Raw genomic sequence first — 24540 nt, forward strand, 5'->3', positions numbered from 1 at the left:
GGTGTAACGTGGGTGTACCTAGGTACACCCAATATCGCTTGCGCGGCTGCATTCTGGACTAGTTGCAGTCTCCGAACACTTTTCAAGGGTAGCCCCATGTAGAGCGCGTTGCAATAATCCAGACTTGAGGTGACTAGGGCGTGAGTGACCATTTGGAGTGCCTCCCGATCCATGTAGGGCCGCAATTGATGCACCAGGTGAACCTGGGCAAAGGCCCCCCTGGTCACAGTCGACAAATGGTGTTCCAGTGTCAGCTGTGAATCCAGGAGGACTCCCAAATTGCGGGCCCTCTCTGAGGGGTGTAAGTTTTCACCCCCAGGATCAAGGATGGACTGTCTGGACTGTCCTTCGGGGGCAACAGCCACAGCCATTCAGTCTTGTCGGGATTGAGTACAAGTTTGTTCACCCCCATCCAGATCCTGACAGCTTCCAGGCATCAACACATCACATCCGCCGCTACACTGAACTGGCACGGGGCAGAGAGGTACAATTGTGTATCATCAGCATACTGATGATACTTAACCCCATGCTGTTGAATGATCTTGCCCAGCGGCTTCATGTAGATGTTAAATAGGAGGAGGGACAAGACCGAGCCCTGTGGCACACCACATTTAAGGGGCCTAGGGGTCGACCTATGTCCCCCGACCAACACCGACTGCAACCTGTCAGAGAGGTAAGAGGAGAACCACCGTAAAACGGTGCCTCTCACTCCCACCTCCTCCAACCGTCGCAGAAGGATACCATGGTCGATGGTATCAAAGGCCGCTGAGAGGTCAAGAAGCACTAGGATAGAGGAATGTCCTCTATCCCTGGCCCGCCAGAGATCATCGGTCAGTGCGACCAAAGCGGTTTCTGTGCTGTACCCAGGCCTGAAACCAGACTGAAAGGAGTCTAGATAATCTGCTTCCTTCAAGGTCCGTTGGAGTTGAAGCGCCACCACCTTCCCGACAACCTTTCCCAAAAAAGGAAGGTTGGAGAGAGGACGATAGTTCTTAAGAATAGCTGGGTCCAGAGAAGGCTTCTTAAGGAGGGGCCTTACCACCGTTTCCTTTAACGGTTGCGGGAAAGACCCCTCCTGTAAAGATGCGTTCGTAATCATCTGGAGCCAGCCTCATGTTACCTCCCTGCTGGTCGAGACCAGCCAGGAGGGGCATGGGTCCAGTAAGCAGGGGGAGGCACTCATCGCTCCCATGGCCTTGTCCACTTCCTCAGGGGTGACAAACTCGAACTCATCCCAGCAAATCTGACTAAGACTCTCCCTCGGCATCTCAGCTGGTGCTGCCCAAGTAGAGTCCAGGTCTGCCTGAATCTGAGTGATTTTATCCGACAGAAACTGAACAAACTCATCAGCTCTTCTCTTCAGGGGCTCCCCCGCTTCCTCACCTTTCAGGAGGGAGTGGGTCACCCTAAACAGGGCGGCTGGGCGAGATTCCGCGGATGCAATAAGAGCGGAAAAATGTGCACATTTTGCCACCTGTATCACCACTAAATAAGTCCTAATAAAGGCTCTTAATAGTGTTCGGTCAGATTCGGAGCTGCTAGTCCTCCAGCGTCGCTCTAGGCATCTCTTTTGGCGCTTCATCTCCCCGAGTTCCTCGGTAAACTAGGGTGCCCTCCTGGATTCACTGCCGTGGAGAGGCCGCAAAGGCGCAATCTGATGTAGTGCCTCAGCCGCTGCAACATTGCAAGCCGCAACCGAGGACTCGGTCGGATTGTGGGCAAGGGAGTCAGGTATCCCCTCCAAGCTCCTTCTGAGTTTGAAGATGAGGTCCTTTGTGACCTCAAAATTAGAGTTGTTCTGGCTTCTGGTGACCACCGGAGCAGCGAGACTCTTCGCTGGGATGACTGGGTGAACCACGCTAAGCTTTGAGCTGTTGTATTGTGGGAGTCGGGATAGAGCATCCGCCATAAAGTTCTTTCCCCCTGGGATATATTTTAAAGTGAAATTGAACCTGTTGAAATGTTGTGCCCATCTCATCTGTTTAGGAGATAACTTTCGAGGGGTCTTTAACACCTCCAAATTCTTGTGATCAGTCCATACCTCAAAAGAGTGTTTAGCCCCCTCCAGGAAATGTTGCCAGGTCATCAAAGCCTAGCTGACTGCAAAAGCCTCCTTTTCCCATATAGCCCATTGTCTCTCTGTCTCAATCAGCTTCCGAGAGGTATAAGCCCAAGGTTGCAGTTTCCCTTCAGCATTTGTTTGTAGTAATACTGCCCCCACTGCAACATCACTAGCATCTGCCTGGACCACAAATGGCAAATCCATGTCTGGGTATTTCAAAACTGGTTCAGCCGCAAACATTCGTTTTAGTTTTTCAAATGAGGCTTGACACTCCATAGTCCAATTTAATGGCTTCCCTGGCCTAGGTTTGGCCTCCCCTTTTGATTTTAGGAGGTTCGTAATAGGGAGGGCAATGCTGGCGAACGAGGAAATAAATTGATGATAAAAATTCGCAAATCCCAAAAAACTTTGCCATTGTTTGCGGGTGCAGGGGGGCGCCCATTCAATGACAGCTTGGACCTTTGCTGGGTCCATCTCGATGCCATCATGGGAGATGCAATACCCGAGGTAGTCAATTTTCTCCTGATGAAATTCACACTTAGACAATTTTGCATACAGTTCCACTGCACGGAGTTTTTTGAGTGCTGAGCGGACCAATTTCACATGGTCTTCATGTGTTTCTGTGTAAATAAGGATGTCATCAAGATAGACCATCACACCTTTGTACAGGTGGTCATGCAAAACCTCATTTATCAGTTGCATGAAAACAGCTGGTGTCCCCTGCAGGCCAAATGGGAGTACTCAGAATTGAAAACAACCAAGAGGGCAGTTGAAAGCAGTTTTCCATTCGTCTCCCTCTTTAATTCTGACTCTGTAATAGGCCTCTCGCAGGTCTAATTTCGTGAAAATCTTTTCTTTACCCAATTGGGCCAGCATACCTTTCATTAAAGGTAATGAACACAGACCGCATTCAGGTTCTTGTAATTAACACATAGACGAAAGGAGGCATCTTTCTTTTTTCTGAACAAAACTAGAGCAGCTACTCGGGGTCTAGCAGGTTCAATGAATCCCCTTTGCAAATTTTTGTCAATAAACTTCCTTAACTCATCCATTTTACCAGGGGTCATTGAATAAATCTGAGGTTTTGGAAGTTTTACCCCAGGGAGAATATCAATGCTGCAATCAGTGGCACGGTGTGAGGGTAATTTATCAGATGATTTTTCATTGAAAACATCTTTTAGGTCCCAATACTCTTTTAGGATTTTCTCCTCCCCCTCAATTTTTTCTTGCCCCCTGGCTGCTAGGTTGGGGTCAGCATTACTCCATTTGGGAGCCACCCTCTCCCTCAGGGGGTGTAGCAGATTGGATGCGTAACCATCCCTTCCTCCAATTGATGTGTGGGTTCCATTTACGTAGCCAGGGCAAGCCTAATCTAAGAGACCAGTCCATTCCTGGAGCCACAATAAAGTTTATTGTCTGTTGGTGAGTTCCCATCCACATGTCTATTGGCTTAGTTACAAAATGAGCAGGGCTCCCCCCAGCTATTGAGCCATCCAACTGGCAAAAAGCAATCGGGACTTTTAAAGTTTTCCGTTTCAAGCCCAATTTTTCCACTACTTCGGGGCTAACAATGCAACATGTGCATCCTGAATCTAAAAGAGCCAGTGCTCTTGTGCTCCAGTAGAGGGCACCCTAAGTTCAACTGGGATAGTCATGGGACCCGATCGGGAACTTACCAGACATTCGGCGTCAGATTCAGTTTCACTTTCCTCTGACGAGGAGGGTGATTCCTCTTCTCCCTGGGCAGGGCGGAACTGTAGATTAGGTTCCTCCCCCTTCATGACAGTTTCCCTCCTCTTGCCGGGAGGTTTCTTTAGCTTTTTCTCCCCCCGAAGAGGGGGCTTTGGGGTCATCTTGGTGCGGCAGTTTGTTGCTTGGTGCCCCTCCTTCCCGCAGCGGAAACAGATGAATGGCTTAGATTTGCTTGCAGACCCACTTTTCCCTCCTTTAAGGGTTCCTGGGGGGGGGGTTGGAAGGCATAGCTTTTTCGCTTTCACTATCCTCTTGGTAATTATCTCTGGCTAAGTCAATCTCCACATCCGCAGCCAGTTCATACCAGGGTTGCAGTCTGCGGGGGGGGGTGGGGGGTGTTTACACAGTTCTGGTATATCTCTTTATTTAACCCGTCCATGAAATGATCCATCAATGCCTCTTCGGACCACCCCCTCATAAACACAGATAATTCATGAAATTCTTGTATATATTCAGCAACTGGCCTCTTTCCCTGGGTGAGAGTTTTAAATTTAATTCTTGCTTTGCGCTCCGTGAGTGGATCATCAAAGCGCTTCCTCAGGATGGCCATAAATCTATTATAGTCTCTCAACAGGGGGGAATCAGCATTATGCAGGGTCATCATCCATGCAGCTGCCTTATTTTCCAATGCCATAGTAATTATTCTTACCTTGGCCGCTTCATTTGGAAAATCGTCTCTGTACATTTGCATGTAATTCCATACTTGAACGATAAAGAACCCTAGATCCTTTGACTCTCCCCCAAACTTCACACCTAGGGGGGGACTTTAGCCATCTGGCATCTGGGGGGGGGGCTCCCCCTCTTGGAATGTTTCTAGCTGCAGCAACTGGGGTCAGAGCTGGGTCATCCTGATCAGTTCCACCTTCAGCCCCCCCCCACTCCTCTAGGGTCAAACAAGCCCTCTGCATACCTCTCCTCCGTTTCATGGAGATCTGCTTCCCTTTCAAGACCACTCTCACGGGCCTGATGCCTCTCCCAAGCCCCTTCAAAGAGCTTCATCGCCTGGACATCATAAGGTTCTCCTCATCTGCCTCACACCAATCAGCTGCTGGTCGTCTCTTTCTCCTCGTGGTAACCCCAGCCAGAGGTTCCTCAGGGTTATCTTTCCGTCCCACTCCCCACGTCCATCTGGGGCAAACTGACTGTTCTTCCAAGTGCAGACCAGCCATTCACTCCATTTTTATATATATATATATATAATTTTATTTTTTATTACATAGACAACATAATCACATAACAATAGAAAAAAAACAAAGGGAAAAGGAAAAAAAAGGGGGAACCCCCCCCATCATCCCATACAATATGTCATTTGATCACAGGTGCATCCCTACTACGTTTCCCCCCATACACACATCCCATATCTCTCTGTTGTATATTTAATAGACACCACAATAACCTAGGGTTTAGAGAAAAAAAAAGGGATAAAGAAAAAAAAAGAAAAAAAAACCATCATCACATGCAGCATGTCATTTGGTTCACTCCATTTCTAAAGGGCACGAGGATGCAGCTGCTCCCATGTCCTCTTCTTGATCGCTGCCTTGGTGGGACATCTTTTGGGTTTTTGGGTTTTGGTTGCGCTCTCCTCGGAAGGTATTAGCTCCGGGATGAGTGCGAAACTGTGATCTTGCTTAATGTCAGGGCTGCTTCCCTCAGTAACCAGGAAAGAAACCACTCAACTCCATTTTGCAGAATTAAGAGTACTTTTACTGGTTATGAGTAGATAGTAGCTAGGCAAAGCAAGATCTGAGGCAAAAGCACGTGTAATCATAGATATCAATAAGTGACTCAACCCCCTCCCCTTGGTAACCCCATCCCATAGTCCAATCCGAACACCCCACAGGTGTCATGTGGGAGACATCTTCAAAAATCATCATCAGGTTGGTATGCTGGACAGTTGGCTTGGCGGCAACTCCTCTCTCTGCAGCATGTGCAGTAGATGGTGAGAACAACTCCCTTTTTACAGTCACTCCTGCACAGAACAATTCCCCCACTCAAATACCATGCCCACCCTCCCCGTTTCAATGGCAGCCGAAAGCAAGCAGCAAAACAGAGGCTGACAAGATGGCTAACAAAAATTAGAAACTATACAACCATTAAAACAGCAGTAAAATGGCCATTCTCAGTGTATGTATCGTTAATGATACAAGTAGTTTAGTTTAACTTGGCGACATTTCTGTCTGTAGATGAGGAACAATAAAGAAAACTGTTTTGAAGTAACACAGCCTGGGTTTTGAACAGATGGGCTATTTAGAGAACATAGCATCGGGAAGATGGATTGCACCGCAGTGAGTTAGTCGATAAATTGCTTATGTAGCCTGGCCCTTAACATATGACCTTAGGTACACTTTGTTGAAATAAGTCCACAAACCCCAGTAGTTCAGGCTGCCCTCCATGAAAACAGACTCTCACCATACTAGACTTGCCCTTCATGCATATCTGCTTTTCATTCCGCTCTTCTTCTGTTGCCAGCAATCAATGGTTATTTCAATGCCAGTTGCATCCCTGGCATCGGAGCCACCTATCCAAAGCTCTGTGCTCTCTGCCAAGGGCCGAAGTCGTACATCTGGGACAAGAACCATTTCTGCGAGACCAACCACCGCGAACCCTTCTATGGCTCAGAGGGTGCCTTCAGGTGCTCTTGTGTCCATTCATCATGTGCTTCCTCGGGATGGCCTTAGAAGCCAGGCAGAGCAGCTCCTCCTCTGACCTCCCTTTCCTCTGTGCAGGTGCCTGAAGATGGGACTGGCGGAGGTGGCTTTCCTAGATCACTTCACAGTCATGAGTGCGACAGGTAAGCTTTTGGCCCAGGATGGTGTCTCACTTTTGCAGTTGATTAAAAGGGACCTTGCACTGTTGAGGTCAAACTTCACTCTCTTCCGTTGTATTGTTTATTTATTTATTTGTTTATTTATAAACATTATTTATAAACATTATTTATAAACATTATTTATAAACATTATTTATAAACATTATTTATAAACATTATTTATAAACATTATTTATAAACATTATTTATAAACATTATTTATAAAAATACTTGTAAACATATTATTTATAAACATTATTTATAAACATTATTTATAAACATTATTTATAAACATTATTTATAAACATTATTTATAAACATTATTTATAAACATTATTTATAAAAATACTTGTAAACATATTATTTATAAATATTATTTATAAACATTATTTATAAACATTATTTATAAATATTATTTACGTCAAGAGCCCCAGAAGTCATTGTCTGTCGAGAAGGCCAGGCGCTTTCTCCTCCCTACACCCAGGACCATCCAGTTGATTTGCCCTCATAGTAGCTGAGCAAGCTGTGGTCCTTCTGTTCTGTGGAGGGGTGGAGATGGAGGTGGGGGTTTGTGGGCTCCGGCTTCAGCTTCCAAAATCCTTTTTTTCCTCTTACAAAGACTTGGAACGGGAAGAGTATGAGCTGCTGTGTCCTGATGGATCCACTGCGCCTTTGACGGCCTACTCTACTTGCAACCTGGGCAGCGGACCGGGCCGTGCAATTGTCACACGCCACAACTTGCAGAAGACAGCGAAGAAATTTCTCAAGATCATCCAGGTATTTGCTGGTAAACAGGTGCAGATTCTGATTCTCACAAAGGGATCTGATTTGGGGCTGGTGCCTGAGGTCCATTCGCATACCAGCTGGGAACTCTGGGCATTGGTCCAGGCATCTTCAAGTTGCTAAGGTTGAAATACTGGCTTGCATCATCTCCCCCTCCAAGTGTTTGATGCAAATTGTTTCCTGTTGCTTAGCTGGTGGAAGTGACTCTTCGTTACCCTGGCTGCCAAGTAATCAGGTGTTTTCCTCAATGGTTTTACAGGAGATCTCAGGGTTGGCTGGGTCTTTCTTCTTGGATTGCATCACCCCTGGGTGGACTATATCCTTAGCAAGCTTTGTAGGATTCTTCTCCTCGTGCAATCCCAGATACCTCCAAGCAGCCTCACTGCCCCCTGGGGAAAGGGCGCTTTCTTCAGGAGGGGCATGTTAAGGCATGATTCAGAATTAAGAACAGGGAGGTGACTACTAAATTGATAGCAAACCGTACTTCCCCCACACACACACATTCCCTTCTTCCCCCCATCCATCTTTTAATCTGCTTACCGTATTTTCATTGTTTATTTCATGGTTTATTTTGCTATTTCAATATTTTACTACTGTTATGTTTGCACTTCTTGTCACGTCTTTATTTGTAAGTCCCCCAGAGTACCCACACAGCATGATAAACAGCAAATAAATTTAATAAATAATAAATAACTGAGGAGACAGAAGCTTGCAGAGAGCAGGAGGGCTCAAGGATTCTTTGTCATGGCTGGGTAGAAGGAGAAATACATTACAACTTAGTTTTATTTTAGACGGTTCTTAGACAGAAATTCCGGCTTAAAATAAACTAAGCTAAAATGAGGCACATATCCTTCCAATGTTTAGCAAATAGGACATAAATGCAGATAAATGCCCTGACCTAATTTAGCTAGCCTGTTATTATAACTGGAAACCAGAATAAAAGCTCTGTGGAGCTTCTTATGCAAGTGAAGTGTTGTGATGGCGTTCCCCAAGAACATCACACAACTTTTGCTATGTACTCTCCTACTGGCAGGAAAAGAGAAGGTGTAACTGTGGTTGACTGGTCGCCTGGCAGTGGCAGGCTCCAGCTGCTGTGAGGATGTTTTCAAAAGTCTTTCCTGCCTGCCCACATGCAGATCACCATTCCCTCGCTCCTGGGCTTCTTCCTGGAGCATCCCCAGAGCCAACATCCTGGAAGCAGATTTTTGAAATACCTAGCACTTAGTAGCACACAGAAGTCCCAGCTGTAGCCAGGAAAAAAAACCCCATAGTTTTGAGAGCATCAGAAGAGTGTTTGGGCATATGTCCTGTCTGAGGATGAGTCTACCCCAGAAACCTGTCCCAGTGAAATTAAATCCCCTTTTCATTCCACCGATCAGGTGAGCTCCATTAAGTCCGCATTGTGTGGCAGTCCTGGGAGCTTGCAGATGGTGTGGTTCTTGGCAGATGTGTCCCCATCCCCTGCCCTGGGCAGGGCTCGTTTGCTGCCTGGGTGCAAGGACCTGTGATCACTGGCTTTGGTTCTTAGCACCTGTTTGGAATCAGAGGAAAAGAAAAGGCCAGATTTGAGCTCTTCACATCTGCACCGTTCAGAGGGAGGGACCTGCTGTTCCACGACGCCACTCAGAATCTGCAGCTGCTGGGAGAAGAAACTGAGATCAGTCAGATTCTTGGCCTGGACTACGTCACCCTCCTGCAGGGTTTGGGACACGAAGGTGAGGAAGGCTCATTCTCCATTCCCCGGCAACTGGGCAAGGCAGCTTCTCACACCTCTGATTGTCATTTTTCTGCTGCCCCAGGGAGCTCTCTGTCCAACAGCCTGGTGCGCTGGTGCTGTATCAGTGACCTGGAGCTCCATAAATGTGAGGAGTGGGCTCTGAATGTCAGGTCTGACCCCCTGGTCTGTGTCCAAGCAGACTCCATGATCGGCTGCATTGAGCTCATCAAGGTGAGTGGTTTCTTCAAGAGACACAATTTCATGTGAGAAAAATGAGTTAAAATGGAAGCCGAAGGGAGAGATCCAAGCCGTTCCCCAACAGAACTATGGCCTAACATGTCCTAAAGAAATTGGATGGCTTTCTCCCACCCCTCTTTTTTTTGTTTATTTATTTAAGAAAATTGATATGGCTCAACTCACTCTCAGTGATTCTGGGCAGCTTACAAAGAATAAAACCCCAATACAAAAAGCAATAACCCCACCACTCCCCTGGCGACAATAATCAGATGAGCAACTTGATGGTCTCCCTATCATCCCATGGTCTCCAGGTCCACTATCAGAACCACATCTTCAGGGCTTTGCAAAGAGTGTTAAATTGGGGGCCAATCCTGTCTTAGAGATGATGTTCAACAGGGAGGGAGCCATGCTAGAGAAGGCCCTTCTTGGTCCTCCTAAATGGAAAGAGGACCCCAAACATTCCCTGCTCTAGTGGGTTGGGCAGAGATGCCTGGGAAAAGACGGTCCTTCAAAGTTGCATGGAGGAGGGATGTGAGGGTTACCTCGACTCAGACTAGATGCCTATTCATAGGATTGGAACTCTGACGCCACCTCTGTGCCTGGGAGACTGGCTCACGGGACCCTGCAGGCGTGTAATGAATTGTGGGTTTTGAGTGATGGGAGGAAAAATAAGCACCTGCTCACCGCGTTCGCTTTCATTTTACATTTTAACAAGCAGAAACCTGGTCCCGGTAGCCAAGCAGAGGCAGGCAGAGACTTTGGAGCAGAGGGAGAAGCTGAAACTTTTGATTCATGCCTGGCACTAAGTCAGCAGGGAACCTACTGGGTGGAACTACATCAGACATACGGGCAGAGGTTTAGGAAGAATGAAGTTGGAGGCCCTTTTTGTTTTTCACTGGATAAACTTATTTTATGGCTCACACAACTTGTACCTTCCACATCAAAATGGCAGAAACAGCTTCTTTATTCAGAGTCCATATTTGGGCAGCTCAGCGAGCCAGAAAAAGCGGTGCTGGGGAAAATGGCCATCTGCAGGAAGCCATTGGGGGGATTTGTTTGAGGCATTGCATAATATTAGTCCAACAGTTACGACTTGTGAACGGTGAATTATGGTTCTGCATGTTTTGTGAACCCAGCCAATTGTGGTTTACTTAAATATGCCTAGATAGACTGTGACTTAAAATAATGTACCAATCCTGTCCAAGAAATGACATGACTTTCTAAGATTCTGCAATGAAGTTTGGCTTCCCATTTCACTTTGGGAGATCCATTATTTTCCTACTCGAATCTGGCTAGCAAAGGCTGTGGTTCGAACCACAGCCTTTGCCAACGTCTTGCAAAAGCAGTTTTTCCTCTGAAAAGCTTGGGCGTCTCGCGGCTAACCAAGTGGTTCTTGACATGGCAGAAAAACGAGGCAGATGCTGTTACTCTGGATGCCACCCATGCATACTTTGCAGAGACCTGCACACTCGCCCCTGTGGCTGCAGAGTTTTACGGTAAGGTTTGATTTTCATTGAAACCATAAGTAGAAAAATGAAACACCAGGAATGCCCTTTGAAGCAGTATGGGCCAGGCGACAGGGGAAAAGCCCATGGGAGCATCTGGGGAACTCTTGAGGAACAACAATCTGGATGACGCGTAAAATGTTTAGTCTTTCAAAGCATCAGTTAGAAAGAAAGTGTCAGTTTAACGTCTGTGTGGGTTGGGGGGGGGGGCTGCCCTTCATGCTTGCAAATTAAAAAGATGAGGCATGCAAGGGGAGGCTGGCTGGAAAGGATGCAAACCGTAATGCAAAACAACTATGCAGCCACAGGCTACTTCTTTGCGCTTGACAGGTCTCCCGTGAGGCCAGGTTGCTCAAATCCTGGGCCAGAAGATCCCACCCCTGTCACTGTGTGGCTCTCATATGTGAGGGAGAAGGCCATTTCCTCCCAGAGAGCAAACTTGTGATTTTGTGGGTTTTCTAACCCGCTGCTTTTGTCTGATGAGCCCCGGAGAGAGGCTCTTCATCCTTCTGTCTCTTCTCACAGGAGAAGAATGTGCTCCCACAAGGGAGGAACTGGACCTGTTGACCCACGTTGGGGGTAAGTGGGAGTGAGCATAAACACAGGAAGTGCCCGCTGTGGGTGCTGTACCTCGAGCGGTGCTTTGGCACATGGTTTGTCCTGCTCTAATGCTCTCTTGCTAGAGGCTGATTAACGTATTTCAGAATTAAGGAAAATGACACTTAATGGACAGCAGCAAGAAATCTGCTCTCTGTTAAATAGTTCTTTATATGAGCCACCAGGAAGGCTTCACGGGAGGCCACCTTGAAGGAGAGACATGTTCCTATGTAAGATCCAGTCTCAGGGTCTCTGTTCCCACAAAGCCTCTTCATCTTGAGATGGTGGCATCCATGTCCATTTGTACTTTGTGGAGTTTTAAAAGACATCCTAGTCTAGTTTTTTTTAAAGTATTGCTTTTAACTGCTTGTTACTGATTTCAAAGGTACGTTTTCTTTATGTTCCCTGAATGAAATAAAATAAACAGCAGTAAATGTGGAATATATGGAAAAGTAGTGCAGTTCTTTCTGAGAGAGTTCTGCCACTAGCAAAACTGCCCTGTGCGACATCGATGGTTGTTGCAACGGAAAGCATTTTCTAGAGTTACCAAACTATCGCTATTCTAATATGTGAATAGCCTTGCTTATCACTTCAGTAAAATCAGGTAAGTGCTAAGGAGTGTAAAATGGCCGCACTAGATAAACCCATACAGAGAATCAACTCCTTGAGGAGTTGATGAAGGTAACATGAAAGTTATTTTAACTAAGGGAACGGTGTCTTCTTGCAATGCAGGTCTTCCTCCCCTCTACTCTGTAGCCCTGGTGAGGAAGGCCAACCAACAAATAAGCCGATACACCCTGAGGGGAAAGCGCTCCTGCCACAGCCACGTGTACAGCCCAGGTGGGTGGCTGCTGCTCTCCCAGTTCACGGCTGGGGCCCTGGAGAAAGGCAGCAGCACCTGCAACCTCACCTCTGGTAAGCCTTCCCTTCTGCCTAGCCAAGAGCTTGAGTCAAGAAGAGAGCGTCATTGTGGGGAAAAATAAGATATTTTGAAGGTGTCACGATTGGGGTCCAAGGATTCATGACCCACAATAGGCACAGCAGGAGCTCAAGGTGGCAGCATCAGTTGGACATGAGAAACAGGACAGATTTTGGGATGAGCTTCCTATGAACAGATTTGCTTGATTTCAGCAAAGCCCTCTTAGTCCACCAGTTTGTTTCTCCCAGTGGCCAGACAGATGTCCAGGATGGCTATAAAGAGCAAATGGAGATGTTCCTCTTTCACCTGTCTTCCCTGCAGTGGTGGTTGGGTGTCCCACCCATTGAGTCTTCAGGACCAGGAGCTCTGAATGGACCTGTCCTCCATCCTGTCTCTTTTTAAAATAACCTAAGAAGAGTATTGCAAGCTTGGGTTGCTCGCGTTGTACTTCATCTTTAACTACCTGGGGAGATCTTGCAAAGGCTCTTCCTGTGTTCCTGATTATGGATTTCTGATTATGGATTTAATGGGAAAACAACTTTACAGACAACTCTGGTTCCTAAGGCTCAAAGGGAGCAGTCAGATGAGCCTTTTCAACCTGTCAAACCCATCAAGCCCAAGAGCTGAAATTTTAAAATAGTTGGCTCAGTGGTTGTGGGTGGGAGGGGAGGAATAAAATTTAGCAGGCCTTTCTCATGCTTCTTGTGAACAGTCAAGGGGGAAGGTGTCATCAAGTATGGTTCATTTACTGATTACCTCATTTAGTGACCGTTCAAGGTTACAGCGGTGTAAAATAGCTTTGTGACCAATCCTCCCATTTATAACTGTTGCCACATCCTGCAGCCATGTGATGACCATTCGGTGCTTTGCAATTGGTTTGCAACAAACAGCAGTGAAAGTCAAATTGATAACCCCAGCACCTCACTTAAGGACTAAAGGGGAAGTCAGGCCATGAGCACTCATATGATTTTCTGCTTAGTGACCACAGTGCTTAGCATCTGAGTTGTTGGTCCTAACTCCAGTTGCTAAGCAAGGACTCCCTATACAGTAAAGATCGCAAGGCACTGGTCCCTGTAATTTAGTCAGTGGCACAGCAGCGACATCTGAAAGGTTCATGATGTGGGGGGAGCTTCCAGTTCCTTCATTCTTGTTCTCCAGCTGCTGCTCGGCAGAGGTTATGCTGCCTGCAAACCTGGAGGCGCTGAGCAGTTACCCCAATGGTAGCAAATGATGTTTTTCTGTAGACTGCCTCCTAACCCTCCCTGATTTTGCACTGTAACCAGACACCTGGAGAAAGTCCCCTCTGCTAATATTCTAAGAAACCAAGTTCATTTTTTTTACTGGCTGGCTGGTTTGTCTATGTGCAGAGTGCAGTAAATGGAAAACCAGCATTGCATAATTCTGAGTAACCACCATCCTTTTCCCTTCTCTCAAAGCATACCAGAATTTTTTTGGGAAAGGCTGCATGCCAGGAGCCAATGGAAATCTGTGCAAAGTCTGCATTGGACAAGAGGGGAGAGTCAAGGGATCCTCTAAGTGTGCAGCTAATCATCATGAACGATACTATGGCAATCTGGGGGCCCTCAGGTGAGTCAGCCTGGAGAAAATATGACTATGGGGCCAGGCCTTAAGGGCTAGGGGTTTCCTGACTTTGGGACGTGATTTTGTGTGGGGTTTTCAGAATTCCTTTGGATACAAGCCCAAGGAGAGACACTTCGGCACACTTTTTTTAATCTTCCAGATGCCTCTTGGGTGATCCCACTGGGAGAAGCTTTGGTGATGTTGCTCTTTTGGAACATCATAACCTACTTCAGAACATTGAATGTAAGATATTTTGTGTTATCTTTTCAGATTTTGGTAAGTTGCCACATGATAATTTTCAGATTAAATTTCCTCAAGGGTGTCAAACCTTGGAAACTTGAGGACTTGTGAGCTTCAACTCCCAGAATTCCCCAGCCAGCTCTATCAAAATGCTTAATTACAGGTGCCCAAATGGAAGAATTAAGGCAGGAGGGAAGCTGAAAGCTGCAGCCCGTCTCCTCCCTTCCCAATGAGCTCATTATGGCAGAAGCCATGCAGGTTGGAGCAGGCAGGAGATTCCTGTTATCAGGAGAGAAAAGAAGAAGAAGAGGAGATGAGGGGCTGGGCTTTTACTATGGGGCCCCCAGACATGTAGCCAGTAACAGCACCAGGGACAGTCACCGCAAGAAGATGCAACACTTGCAAATCAACAAGCACAAAGCCAGCAAGCATCCAGTTGGATGGGGAGACATCAGCTTAGAATGAATCCTACCAAGAGTAGCTGCAGAAACAGAGAGAATCTGCCTTTGACTCTGGGTGGCATTTCCCTCAATGGAGCTGCTCTGCAGTTTGAAGTTCTTCCTGGATTCCCCATGTCTGCTTTTCTTTCACACCTGCTTTTCACACCTCGATTGATTTTTGGCGAGGAGCCCTTTCTGTCCTTCACTCTTCAAGTTCAGTGCTCAGAAAATCAGTGATGATCATATCACTATTTGGTGAGATTCCCAGAAAATGTTGTGATGCTGAATAGATCAAGTTGGTTACTTTGTTCCTTGCAGATCTGACTAGCTCAGGATGGGCCACCGGCTACTCTCCCGGGGATTTTGAACTCCTTTGCCCAGATGGGAGCCGAGCAGCCATAACAGCTTGGAGGACCTGCAACCTGGGCTGTGTTCCTCCCAGCATTGTGGTGACTCGACCAGTGACTGTCACTAAGGTCCAGGATTTCTTATTAAAGTCCCAGGTAAGTTTGACAGCTGACTGAAGGCATGTCAGGATTACCATTCATCAGAACAGGAAGCTTAGCATAGAGAACAATTTCCATCAACTGCATCATCTGGGGACAGAGTTAATTCAGGGTATATAGATACAGATTAACAGAGTTGGAAGGGACCTTGTAAGTGATATAGTCCAACCCCCCAAACGAGATACACATTTCTGACAGATGACAGTCCAGTCTCTTCTTGAAAGCCTCCAGTGATGAAGCTCCCACAACTTCTGAAGGCAACTTCTGTTCCATGGGTTGATTGTTCTCACAGTCAGAAAATTCCTCCTTATTTCGAGATTGAATCTCTCCTTGGTCAGTTTCCATCCATTATTCCTTGTCTGGCCTTCGGGGGCTTTGGAAAACAGGTTGACCCCTTCCTCTCTCTGGCAGCCCCTCAAATATTGGAAGACTGCTCTCTTGTCTCCCTTGGTCCTTCTCTTCACTAGACTAGCCAGGCCCAGCTTCTGCAACCATTCATCGTATGTTTTAGTTCTCTCTCATCACCCCCATGAGAAGCAGCCAGTCTTTGGAGTCTGTTCCTGGCTACAGTGATGGACTGGAGGAGAGCCAGAAAGTCCGCTTCCGATGAGGTGGAGGCTTTGATGTGGGCTGAGCTGGTGCCTGCAGGAGTCCCTGGCTCAAGTTGGTTGCCAAGGGCCCAAATTGCAATTGTGTGACTGTGGGGTGATACAGCAGTTGTAAGTTTGAAGACAGATCACAATTCACTTTTTTCAGTGCTGTCGTTAACTTTGAACTGTTCTTAAACGAATGGTTTTAAGTCGAGAGTTACTTGTAGTGCTCACAATTCAGTGATGTTGAAATGACAATACACAAACACACACGAACAGTGATTTCATTGCAGAAGTTGTGACTATGCACTTGCATCCTGATTTGAGTACACAAGTTGCAATATTAGTGTGATGAGTTACTAGTATGACATTAGTGTCATCCAGCTCTTAGTTTAATTAGCAAAGGAGAAAGACTCCTGGCTCATTTCTTTTGCCAGGAGTGGACTCTGCTGAGAACAAAGCGGTCACAGAGGAGACAGGCAGAATCTGTTGGCTAATTAACTTCTCCTTTTCCCCTGGCTGCCCTCCCTTACTCCCCCCACTGTTGTTTCCTGCCTTTCTCATCTCCACATTCCTTTGCTCCCCACAATCACGGCCGGCTCTGCTTCAAACCCAACCCCCCCATCTCTCCCTCTCCCACCGTTGCTGATGTCAAACTGGCAAAAGATACAAGGTGAAGCAAGCAGCAGAAACCGCTATGACAATATCCCACCTGTGGTTCACTGACAAATGCCTGCTCGACAAAAGCACGCCAATGAAACCGCGTTGAGAAAACCGCGAGGTCGAAATCGTGCCGACAAATGAGCGCAGAAGCGCGCCAACAACAGCGTGCCAACAAAAGCACGCCTTCAACAAACCTAAACCTAACCCTAAACCTAACCCTGAACCTAACCCTAAACCTAACCCTGAACCCTTACCTTAACTTAAATCGCGCTTTTGGGGCCCTGGTTTTGTCAGCGCGTTGTGGGTTCGTTTATGACATCGCGGTTTTCTCGCCACGGTTTTGTCGGTGCGCTTTTGTCGTGCACGCATTTGTCGGGTCACGCCACCTGTTTGCCTCCCCCCCACAATCAACAGGCTTTGCTGGCAGTCCCTGCTCTCCAGTTTGGGCTCTTTCCTTTCAGGAATCAAGCAAGAACAGTTTTCAGCTCTTTGAGTCGCTAAGATATGGAGGAAATGACCTGCTCTTTAAAGATGCTACTCAAGGCCTCGTCTTCACAGGCCAGTTGGACTTCAAGTCGATTCTTGGGCAGTCTTTCTTTCAGCTTGCCCAATCCGTCTTCAGCTGCACCTCTGCAGGTAACCTGTCCTTGTGAAGGAGACGGAGGCCAGGCTGGGCTTTCCTCTCAAACTCCCCTGGTCTCTCTTGCCTGTAGAATGAAAGACTTGGCCCAGTAGAATCAAATCATTCAGGAGTCTCCAAACCTGGCAACTTTAAGACTTCAGCTCCCAGAATTCCTCAGCCAGCTCTGATTTGCTCCATCCAGAGAAAGTAAAGCCATTCACACCAAAACAAAATTCTAGTGTTTATGTACCTATGTTATTTATAGTAGCCATTTAAAAATAGAAAATAAAAACATTTACCTTAACTCTATGCTTTAAGCCCTAAAGTAGCTGGGTTAAAAAAAAAACAGCTTGAGGAGTTCTGCTATAGTACCTGGTTTGGGTGATGAAGCATCTGCAAGAAAGCAACCAAGCTCAGGGAGCACCAAGTACCCCACAGTTTAACCCTCAACTACAAATATTTGCCTTTATCAGTAAAACACAGCTTGACAGGAACTTTGAGTTCTTAGATTAAATGGAATTGGAGCCAGATGTGAATGTAAAACCTCCAAGGACTGACAGGAAAATCAGAAACCAACTGTTCTATCCCTAACAGCTCCTAGTTCATACCTGGTAAGGTTGAATAATTTTGTTGAAGGATACTATTGTGGGAGGCAATAGGAAAAAGAGCCTTCCTCCTGACCCGCTTTTTGAGGCTGGAGCTCCTACCGCACAGGACTCGGCAAGAGCCCACCTGTCCCATAGCCTCAGCAGGATCCTGCCGTCTTCCAATCCCATGACAGAGAATGGTGCGGCTGGTCCTCCAAGATATCTCAGGCCCTGAATTAAAGCATTGAGGTTGCATTGAAATTAGATGCCAGGTGAATTCTGCCCTCTGATAAAATGCTTTTTCAAGTAGGTGAGATTTTGAGATAAATTTAAATGATGCACAAATGTATCTGTCTACTTAAACTGCTGTGTGCTTAATCATTCTGGTGGGGGACCTGAATTCTGCCCTTGTGTACGTTTAGGGGCAGTCTTGGATGCCACAGTGGGCACATTTCCCTTGGAGATGTTTAACGCTGCCATTCTTGGTTTTCAGGTATCCTAGACTTTTGCGAACTGGATACTTGTACCTCTTCCACACAGCCTTGAGGTTATTCAGAGAAGCTCTCTTCAACTCTGCCAGCTGAAAGAAGAGAGAGACACCTATACAAGCTTTTTCTGTCACCAATTCTGGTTTATGGCAATTTTCCAATTTTCTTATACAACATCCAAGTTATCCTTCAGCATCTATTGGAAAATCCATCTTTGAATCTATCCTACTGGTATGTTAGCCAATGGAAGGCATCCATGCAATGGATTAACTCTCACCCCCCCTCCATCTCTAGAATTCACAATCCCAGCCAGATTTTGGCTGCACCTGCCACCTTTTCAGCTCCACTCTGTCTTCTGCCTTTCATGAGGAGGGAGGGAGGGAGGGAGGGAGGGAGGGAGGGAGGCAGGCTGATGTGGGAACTCTCCTCTTGTATCTGCATCTCTCTCTGGTTACCTCCCATCACTTCTGCATTCAGCATTGATCTGTCCATTTTCTCTGAGTCAAAGTTCCATCTGAATGAAGAAGAACTGGTTGAGACAATGGCACAGCTCCAATTTCCCCAGTCCCTGGCAAGAAGCCATCTTGGGACCCCAGGAGTTTTGTTTCTCTGGCTTTAGCAGGATGTAAGAAGAGCCGGGACCCTCCTCTTAATCCTTCCCTTGACTGAAGCAACAGCCCAAAGTTTACTCCAAGGGCACACTGAAGCTTTTTGTTGCCCAGCTACTCTAAACACAAATGCATCAGTGATGAGCCCCCCACTTCCAAATCGAGCCAGGTGACTAGCAGCTTTATGTGTCCAGGTTCCTACCGATGCCTGAGGCAGGCCAAGGATGCTTTAGGGGTAGACATTATGGCCATGTCCTCTGCTGAGCAACCATTTGGGCACCGCTTGCCTTTGCTTTCTTCTTAGGACGGTTGATAACAGTGGGATTTCTTGGAGGTGTCCCTTCCTGAGGTCAGTTAAGGTAATATAACCCAGCCAGTAATTGCACAGGGTATTAATTTTATAGTGCTGTTTCCCCTCACCTGAAAAAAGAACTCTATGAAGTTCCCCATTTGCTTCCAGCCCTTTCTAGATTCTGCACCTGGTGTTAACAGTTCAGCTAAATAAACAAGACTATCTCCAGGTCACTGCACAGCCAAGGTTTTCTGAGAGGTCCCTGGCGTATTAGAGAGGTGACATTTCTGTGGTAGCTTACAATAGTGAATGGGCTCCATAATAAAGTTTGCACTTGTACTTTACAACAAGGAGAGAGAACTATCCTGTTGATAGCAATACTCATGAAGGTAGTCTTGAAGCTAAGCAATCTGCCACCATGATCCCTTAACATTCAAAGGTGGAATTAAGGCTGTGAGCCACAAATCCCCAAACATGTCTTTCCAAACGAAGGGAATGAAGAGTGGGACAGAAACCGTAATTGACGAATACATAGAAATGTATAAACTCACTAAAGCGGATCTATTCCCAGAAAGCCAGAAATCTCATAAGCAGAGCCATGAATATCCTCCACAGGGGACATTTTCATTTATGCTGAAGCAGAATTGGTGGTAGTTTTAATAGAAACATCATTTGCATGTCAGCTCAAGTTAATTTAGGGCTTCAGACTTCATAACAATGTACAGGATTGCACTCATAGTTTAGTGAACTTAACAGTTTTGCTTACATTAAAATAATTGAAAAATATACAGGTGAAACTCGAAAAATTAGAATATCGTGCAAAAGTTCATTTATTTCAGTAATGCAACTTAAAAGGTGAAACTAATATATGAGATAGATTCATTACATGCAAAGCAAGATAGTTCAAGCCATGATTTGTCATAATTGTGATGATTATGGCTTACAGCTCATGAAAACCCCAAATCCACAATCTCAGAAAATTAGAATATTACACGCGATCAATAAAACAAGGATTGTACATAGAACAATATCGGACCTCTGAAAAGTATAAGCATGCATATGTACTCAGTACTAGGTTTGGGCCCCTTTTGCAGCAATTACTGCCTCAATGTGGCGTGGCATGGAAGCTATCAGCCTGTGGCACTGCTGAGGTGTTATGGAAGTCCAGGATGCTTCAATAGCGGCCTTCAGCTCTTCTGCATTGTTCAGTCTCATGTCTCTCATCTTTCTCTTGGCAATGCCCCATAGATTCTCTATGGGGTTCAGGTCAGGCGAGTTTGCTGGCCAATCAAGCACAGTAATCCCACAGTCATTAAACCAGGTTTTGGTGCTTTTGGAAGTGCGGGCAGGTGCCAAGTCCTGCTGGAAAATGAAGTCAGCATCCCCATAAAACTCATCTGCGGAAGGAAGCATGAAGTGCTCCAAAATCTCCTGATAGACGGCTGCGTTGACCTTGGACTTAATGAATGTCAGATGTTCCTACTTGAACTGCATGTCTCGGTGGTGTGGGAGGAGTCACTAAATGGGTATTGTTACGGCCCAATTGCCTGGAGATTGAGATAAATCTGAGGACACTCCCTCTGTTCCTCCTGGTGACTCCCCAGATTAACCGATGATTCGAAAGAAGAACTTGGAAGGGAAGAGACAGAGAAACAACAGCAGCTTCCCTTCCTGGACCCTGGATGGTCTGGAGGTGCCTACTCAAGCCCAGCGCTGGCGCCTGAAGGACGGGAAGTGACTGCTCCCACACCACCCTCGAGACATGCAGCTCAGGTAGGACCAACTGACAGTCTCCGAGGTGGGGTGTGGGAGGAGTCACTGAATGGGACATACCAAAGCTAGATGTCCATGGGAGGGATTATTGGGCTTGAGTAGCCCGAGTGTCCAGGACACCCTGAAGGACCCATCTCCTGAAGGATGCCGAGGCATCCGAATCTAGACGGTAATGTCTGATGAAGAGTGAAGGAGAGGACCAGGCGGCAGCCCTGCAGATGTCCTCGATGGGGGCCTGGGTGGCCCAGGCCATTGAAGTGGCAGCGCTTCTAGTGGAGTGAGCTGTGATGCCGTGGGACGGGCAGCCCTCGGGCCTCGTAAGCCTTGGAAATGGCTAACCTAATCCACCTGCTGATGGTGGTAGGAGAGACTTTGGCGCCCCTGGAAGTGGGGTGGAAGGAGACAAAGAGGGCCTCCGACGGTCTGAAGGGGGCTGTGCTCTTGACATAGATGCACAAAGCCCTTCTCACATCCAGGAGGTGCCAGGACTTCTCCCTCTCAGTGGAAGGATTAGGGCAGAAGTCCGGGAGGATGACCTCCTGACCCCTGTGGAAGGGGGAATTGACCTTAGGCATGAAGGCCGGGTCCAGCCTGAGAACAACCCTGTTGCTGTGAAAGGTGCAGAGGTCAGCCCTAGAGGACAGAGCATTAAGCTCGGACACCCTTCTGGCAGAGGTGATTGCCATGAGGAAGATCACCTTGAGGGTGAGGAGTTGAAGGCTAACCTCCCTAAGGGTTCAAAGGGCGGCTCCAGGAGGGCCTGGAGAACCGTGGGCAGGTCCCAGGAGGGGAACCGGTGAACCACCGAAGGCTGATCTCTGCCCTCTCTACCACTAACTTTCTCACGACCCCGAGAACGAGAGGGAGCGGAGGGAAGGCGTACAGAAGGCCTGCTGGCCATCTGCAGCCGAGGGCATCGGTGTCCGCTGCCCCCTGGGTTGGGAACCACGATATGAAACTTGGAACCTGAGCGTTCGACGGAGAGGCGAAGAGGTCCACCATCAGATGGCTGAACCTCTGGCAGATCTGTGTGAAGATGCTGGGATGAAGTTGCCGCTCCCCGTGGTCTACCGTCTCCCTGCTGAGCCAGTCCGCCTGCTGGTTCTCCACTCTGGAGATGTGCTCCGCTCGAATCGACAGGAGGTTCCGCTCCGCCCAGCACCCCAGGTGCTTTGTCTCATTGTGTAGAGCCACAGAGTGGGTGCCTCCCTGCTTGTATACGTGGGCTTTTGCTGCCATGTTGTCCATCAGAACCAAGATGTGATTCCCAGTGACCGTCTGTTTGAACCGGCGAAGGGCTAGGTGGATTGGTCTGAGCTCCAGCCAGTTGATGTTCTTCCGCAGGTCTGTTGGCGTCCACCAGCCCTGGGCCAACTGGGACTGCAGGTGAGCCCCCCAGTCAAACAGACTTGCATCCATGGTGAGGACCAGTCTGTCCGGTTCCCTGAAAAGAGATCCCTTGGCCAGGGAGGGAGACCTCCACCAGCGAAGGGAGAGGAGTACCTGAGGGGTCATTAAGACCTTGAAGCTTGCGTCGGTTGTCCTGTTCCTCTGGTGAGGGAGGAGGAACTACTGCAGGTCTCTGGTGTAAAGGCGAGCCCAGGGGACGATCCCGATACAGGATATGAACTTCCTGAGGAGCCTGGAGAGGAGAGCTATGGGAACACATCAAAGCCTGCGAATCTCCTAAACCAATTCAACGATGCTGTCCCTGTACTCCTGGGATAGAAAGACCTTACCCTCCACTGAATCAATGATGGTACCCAGATGTTCAAGCCTAGTGGAGGGGGCAAGGTGGCTCTTCTCGAAGTTAATCGAGAACCCAAGGGAAGACGAGGTACTAATGGTGGTACTGAGGTTGCTCTCTACGTGGAGAGCCGAGGGGGCTAGCACGAGGATGTCATCAAGGTAGCAGTGGAGGCAAACTGGGAAGGAACGGAGGTGGGCCGCAGCCGCGGCCATCACCTTGGTGAAGGTTCTGGGGGCAGAGGCCAACCCGAAGGGAAGGGCTCCGTACCTGTAGTGAGCACCCCGGTATGAGAACCTGAGGAATTTGCGGTGGTCAGGGGCGATCATAATGTGGAGATAGGCCTCCGTGAGTTCAGTGGAGGCTAGGAAGCCCCCCTGCCTGACCCCTTCTAAGATGGACTTGAGGGAAGCCATCTTAAATTTCCAGTAGACAATTCTAGAGTTCAAGAGTTTGAGATCTAGGATGGCCCTCTACCCCCCTGAACTCTTAGGGACTTGGAAAAGGTGAGAGTAGAACCCTGACCCCTTCTTCCTCTCCGGAACTTGCTCGATGGTACTAATCTCCAGAAGGTGGAGAATTGCTTTGCGCATGAGGGCACGCTTGACTGGGTTCTTGGAGGAGGGAAAGGCGCGGAATCTACTGGGGGGTTGGGAACGGAACTCCAGATGGAGTCCCGATCCGTGGTGATGCCCTCCCAGCGGTCTGCGAAGAAAGAGAGGCGACCGCTGATGGGGTGATCTGATCCTGAATCACTTACCCCTGCGAAAGGAATGCCCCCCCCCCTCAAAAGGGCCGCTTGCCGGCCTGCTGGGGCCTATACCTGTCCCTGGAGAACTGCCTGTCCCCCTGTCTGGAATACCTGGGAGCAGAGTACCTGTGTTGTTGGGTGTCCTGCTCCGGTGGTCAGTAGGAGGCTCTCCTGGGGTAAGGTGCCGCTCAGTGGTGTGCACGTCTGGACGCAGAGGGAAAGACCTTCCTCTTATTTTTTTTTTAAATTTTTATTGAAGGTTATAAAAAAGGCAAGATTTACAAAATACAAAAAAAAAGAAAAAGAAATAGAACTCTTTACATATTTACAGTGCAGACGGCACTGTTCATCTCACATAGTTCATCTCACCTTGCCTAGTATACGACTAGGTTACTAATTCCATGCAGGTATTTATAACGGCTTTTTCGTATCAGATCATCAAAGTTTTTCCAACACTGTAGTCTATTGATATTACTTGTAGGTGAATTCTCACCTCTAATACATTTCTTCTCTCATTTGTCACTTAGTCTTTTTGTATTGTATATTTAAATTGTTGCTCAGGACATTTTAAGTTAATCAGCTATCTCATTTTATATCTTAATTCTCATTGTCTTTCTTATCAAACCATTTGTATAATTTCTCCCAGACTTTGTAGAAGTCTGTGTCTTCTTTTTCGTTAATCAGCATTGTCAATCTATTCATTTCCGCTATTTCTAAAATTTTGTTCATAACCATTGTACTAGTGGGGGCATTTTCTTTCTTCCAGCACTGCTTCAGAATAAGAATTTCTTTGCCTTTATATGTTAATGAATCCCCTCTTATTGTGTTTAAGATATCCTCTCTCAATTGTCTTCTTAGAACCCTCACATGGATCTCCCTTGGGAGTCGATGACGTCTTGCGAAACTTGTGTTAATTCTATAAACTTCGTCCAATTCATTAATGATCTCGTTTTTGGGTCTGTCAAGTACTAGTCCCAAGATTTCTGCAATCAGTTCCCATAGATTTTCATCTCTCGCTTCTTCTACATTTTGTAGTCTCAAATAAAACACTGATCTCTCTAATTCTAGCCTCCTCCAGATTTTTATTTATGGATTCCAGTCTGTCCTCTGTCTTATCTATTCTTTTTTCTGTTATTTCCATTCTCCCCTTAACTTCTTTTATTTCCTGTTCATTTCTTGACAAAGCTGCTTGGATAGCCCCTACTCGCCCTCCCTATATTGTTTTTGACTTCACTCATTTCGTTTTTTACTCCCTCCAGGCCTTTGGTGATGTT

The 24540-nt window shown here is 47.1% G+C and overlaps 1 protein-coding gene across 2 annotated transcripts in view; it reads left to right on the top strand.

Annotated features, from left to right (window-relative positions):
* LOC116516513 (serotransferrin-2-like) overlaps nucleotides 1-18447 on the top strand; it is a 36494-nt gene extending 18047 nt beyond the window's left edge. Inside the window, exons 5-17 of one of the 2 annotated variants that reach the window (XM_032229039.1) lie at nucleotides 6284-6446; nucleotides 6541-6605; nucleotides 7240-7397; nucleotides 8932-9118; nucleotides 9203-9351; nucleotides 10763-10853; nucleotides 11388-11441; nucleotides 12192-12374; nucleotides 13815-13965; nucleotides 14120-14202; nucleotides 14958-15142; nucleotides 16860-17034; nucleotides 18101-18447. In XM_032229039.1, the coding sequence (XP_032084930.1) occupies nucleotides 6284-6446; nucleotides 6541-6605; nucleotides 7240-7397; nucleotides 8932-9118; nucleotides 9203-9351; nucleotides 10763-10853; nucleotides 11388-11441; nucleotides 12192-12374; nucleotides 13815-13965; nucleotides 14120-14202; nucleotides 14958-15142; nucleotides 16860-17034; nucleotides 18101-18153 (1697 nt within the window). In that variant the 3' untranslated portion in view covers nucleotides 18154-18447. Of the gene's footprint in view, nucleotides 1-6283; nucleotides 6447-6540; nucleotides 6606-7239; nucleotides 7398-8931; nucleotides 9352-10762; nucleotides 10854-11387; nucleotides 11442-12191; nucleotides 12375-13814; nucleotides 13966-14119; nucleotides 14203-14957; nucleotides 15143-16859; nucleotides 17035-18100 lie in introns of both variants that reach the window. The other variant, XM_032229038.1, reaches the window with a different exon arrangement.
* Nucleotides 18448-24540: the final 6093 nt, after the last annotated feature.

The sequence above is a fragment of the Thamnophis elegans genome, chromosome 13 (genome assembly GCF_009769535.1).
Source record: "Thamnophis elegans isolate rThaEle1 chromosome 13, rThaEle1.pri, whole genome shotgun sequence".
Taxonomy (NCBI): Eukaryota; Metazoa; Chordata; class Lepidosauria; order Squamata; family Colubridae; genus Thamnophis; species Thamnophis elegans.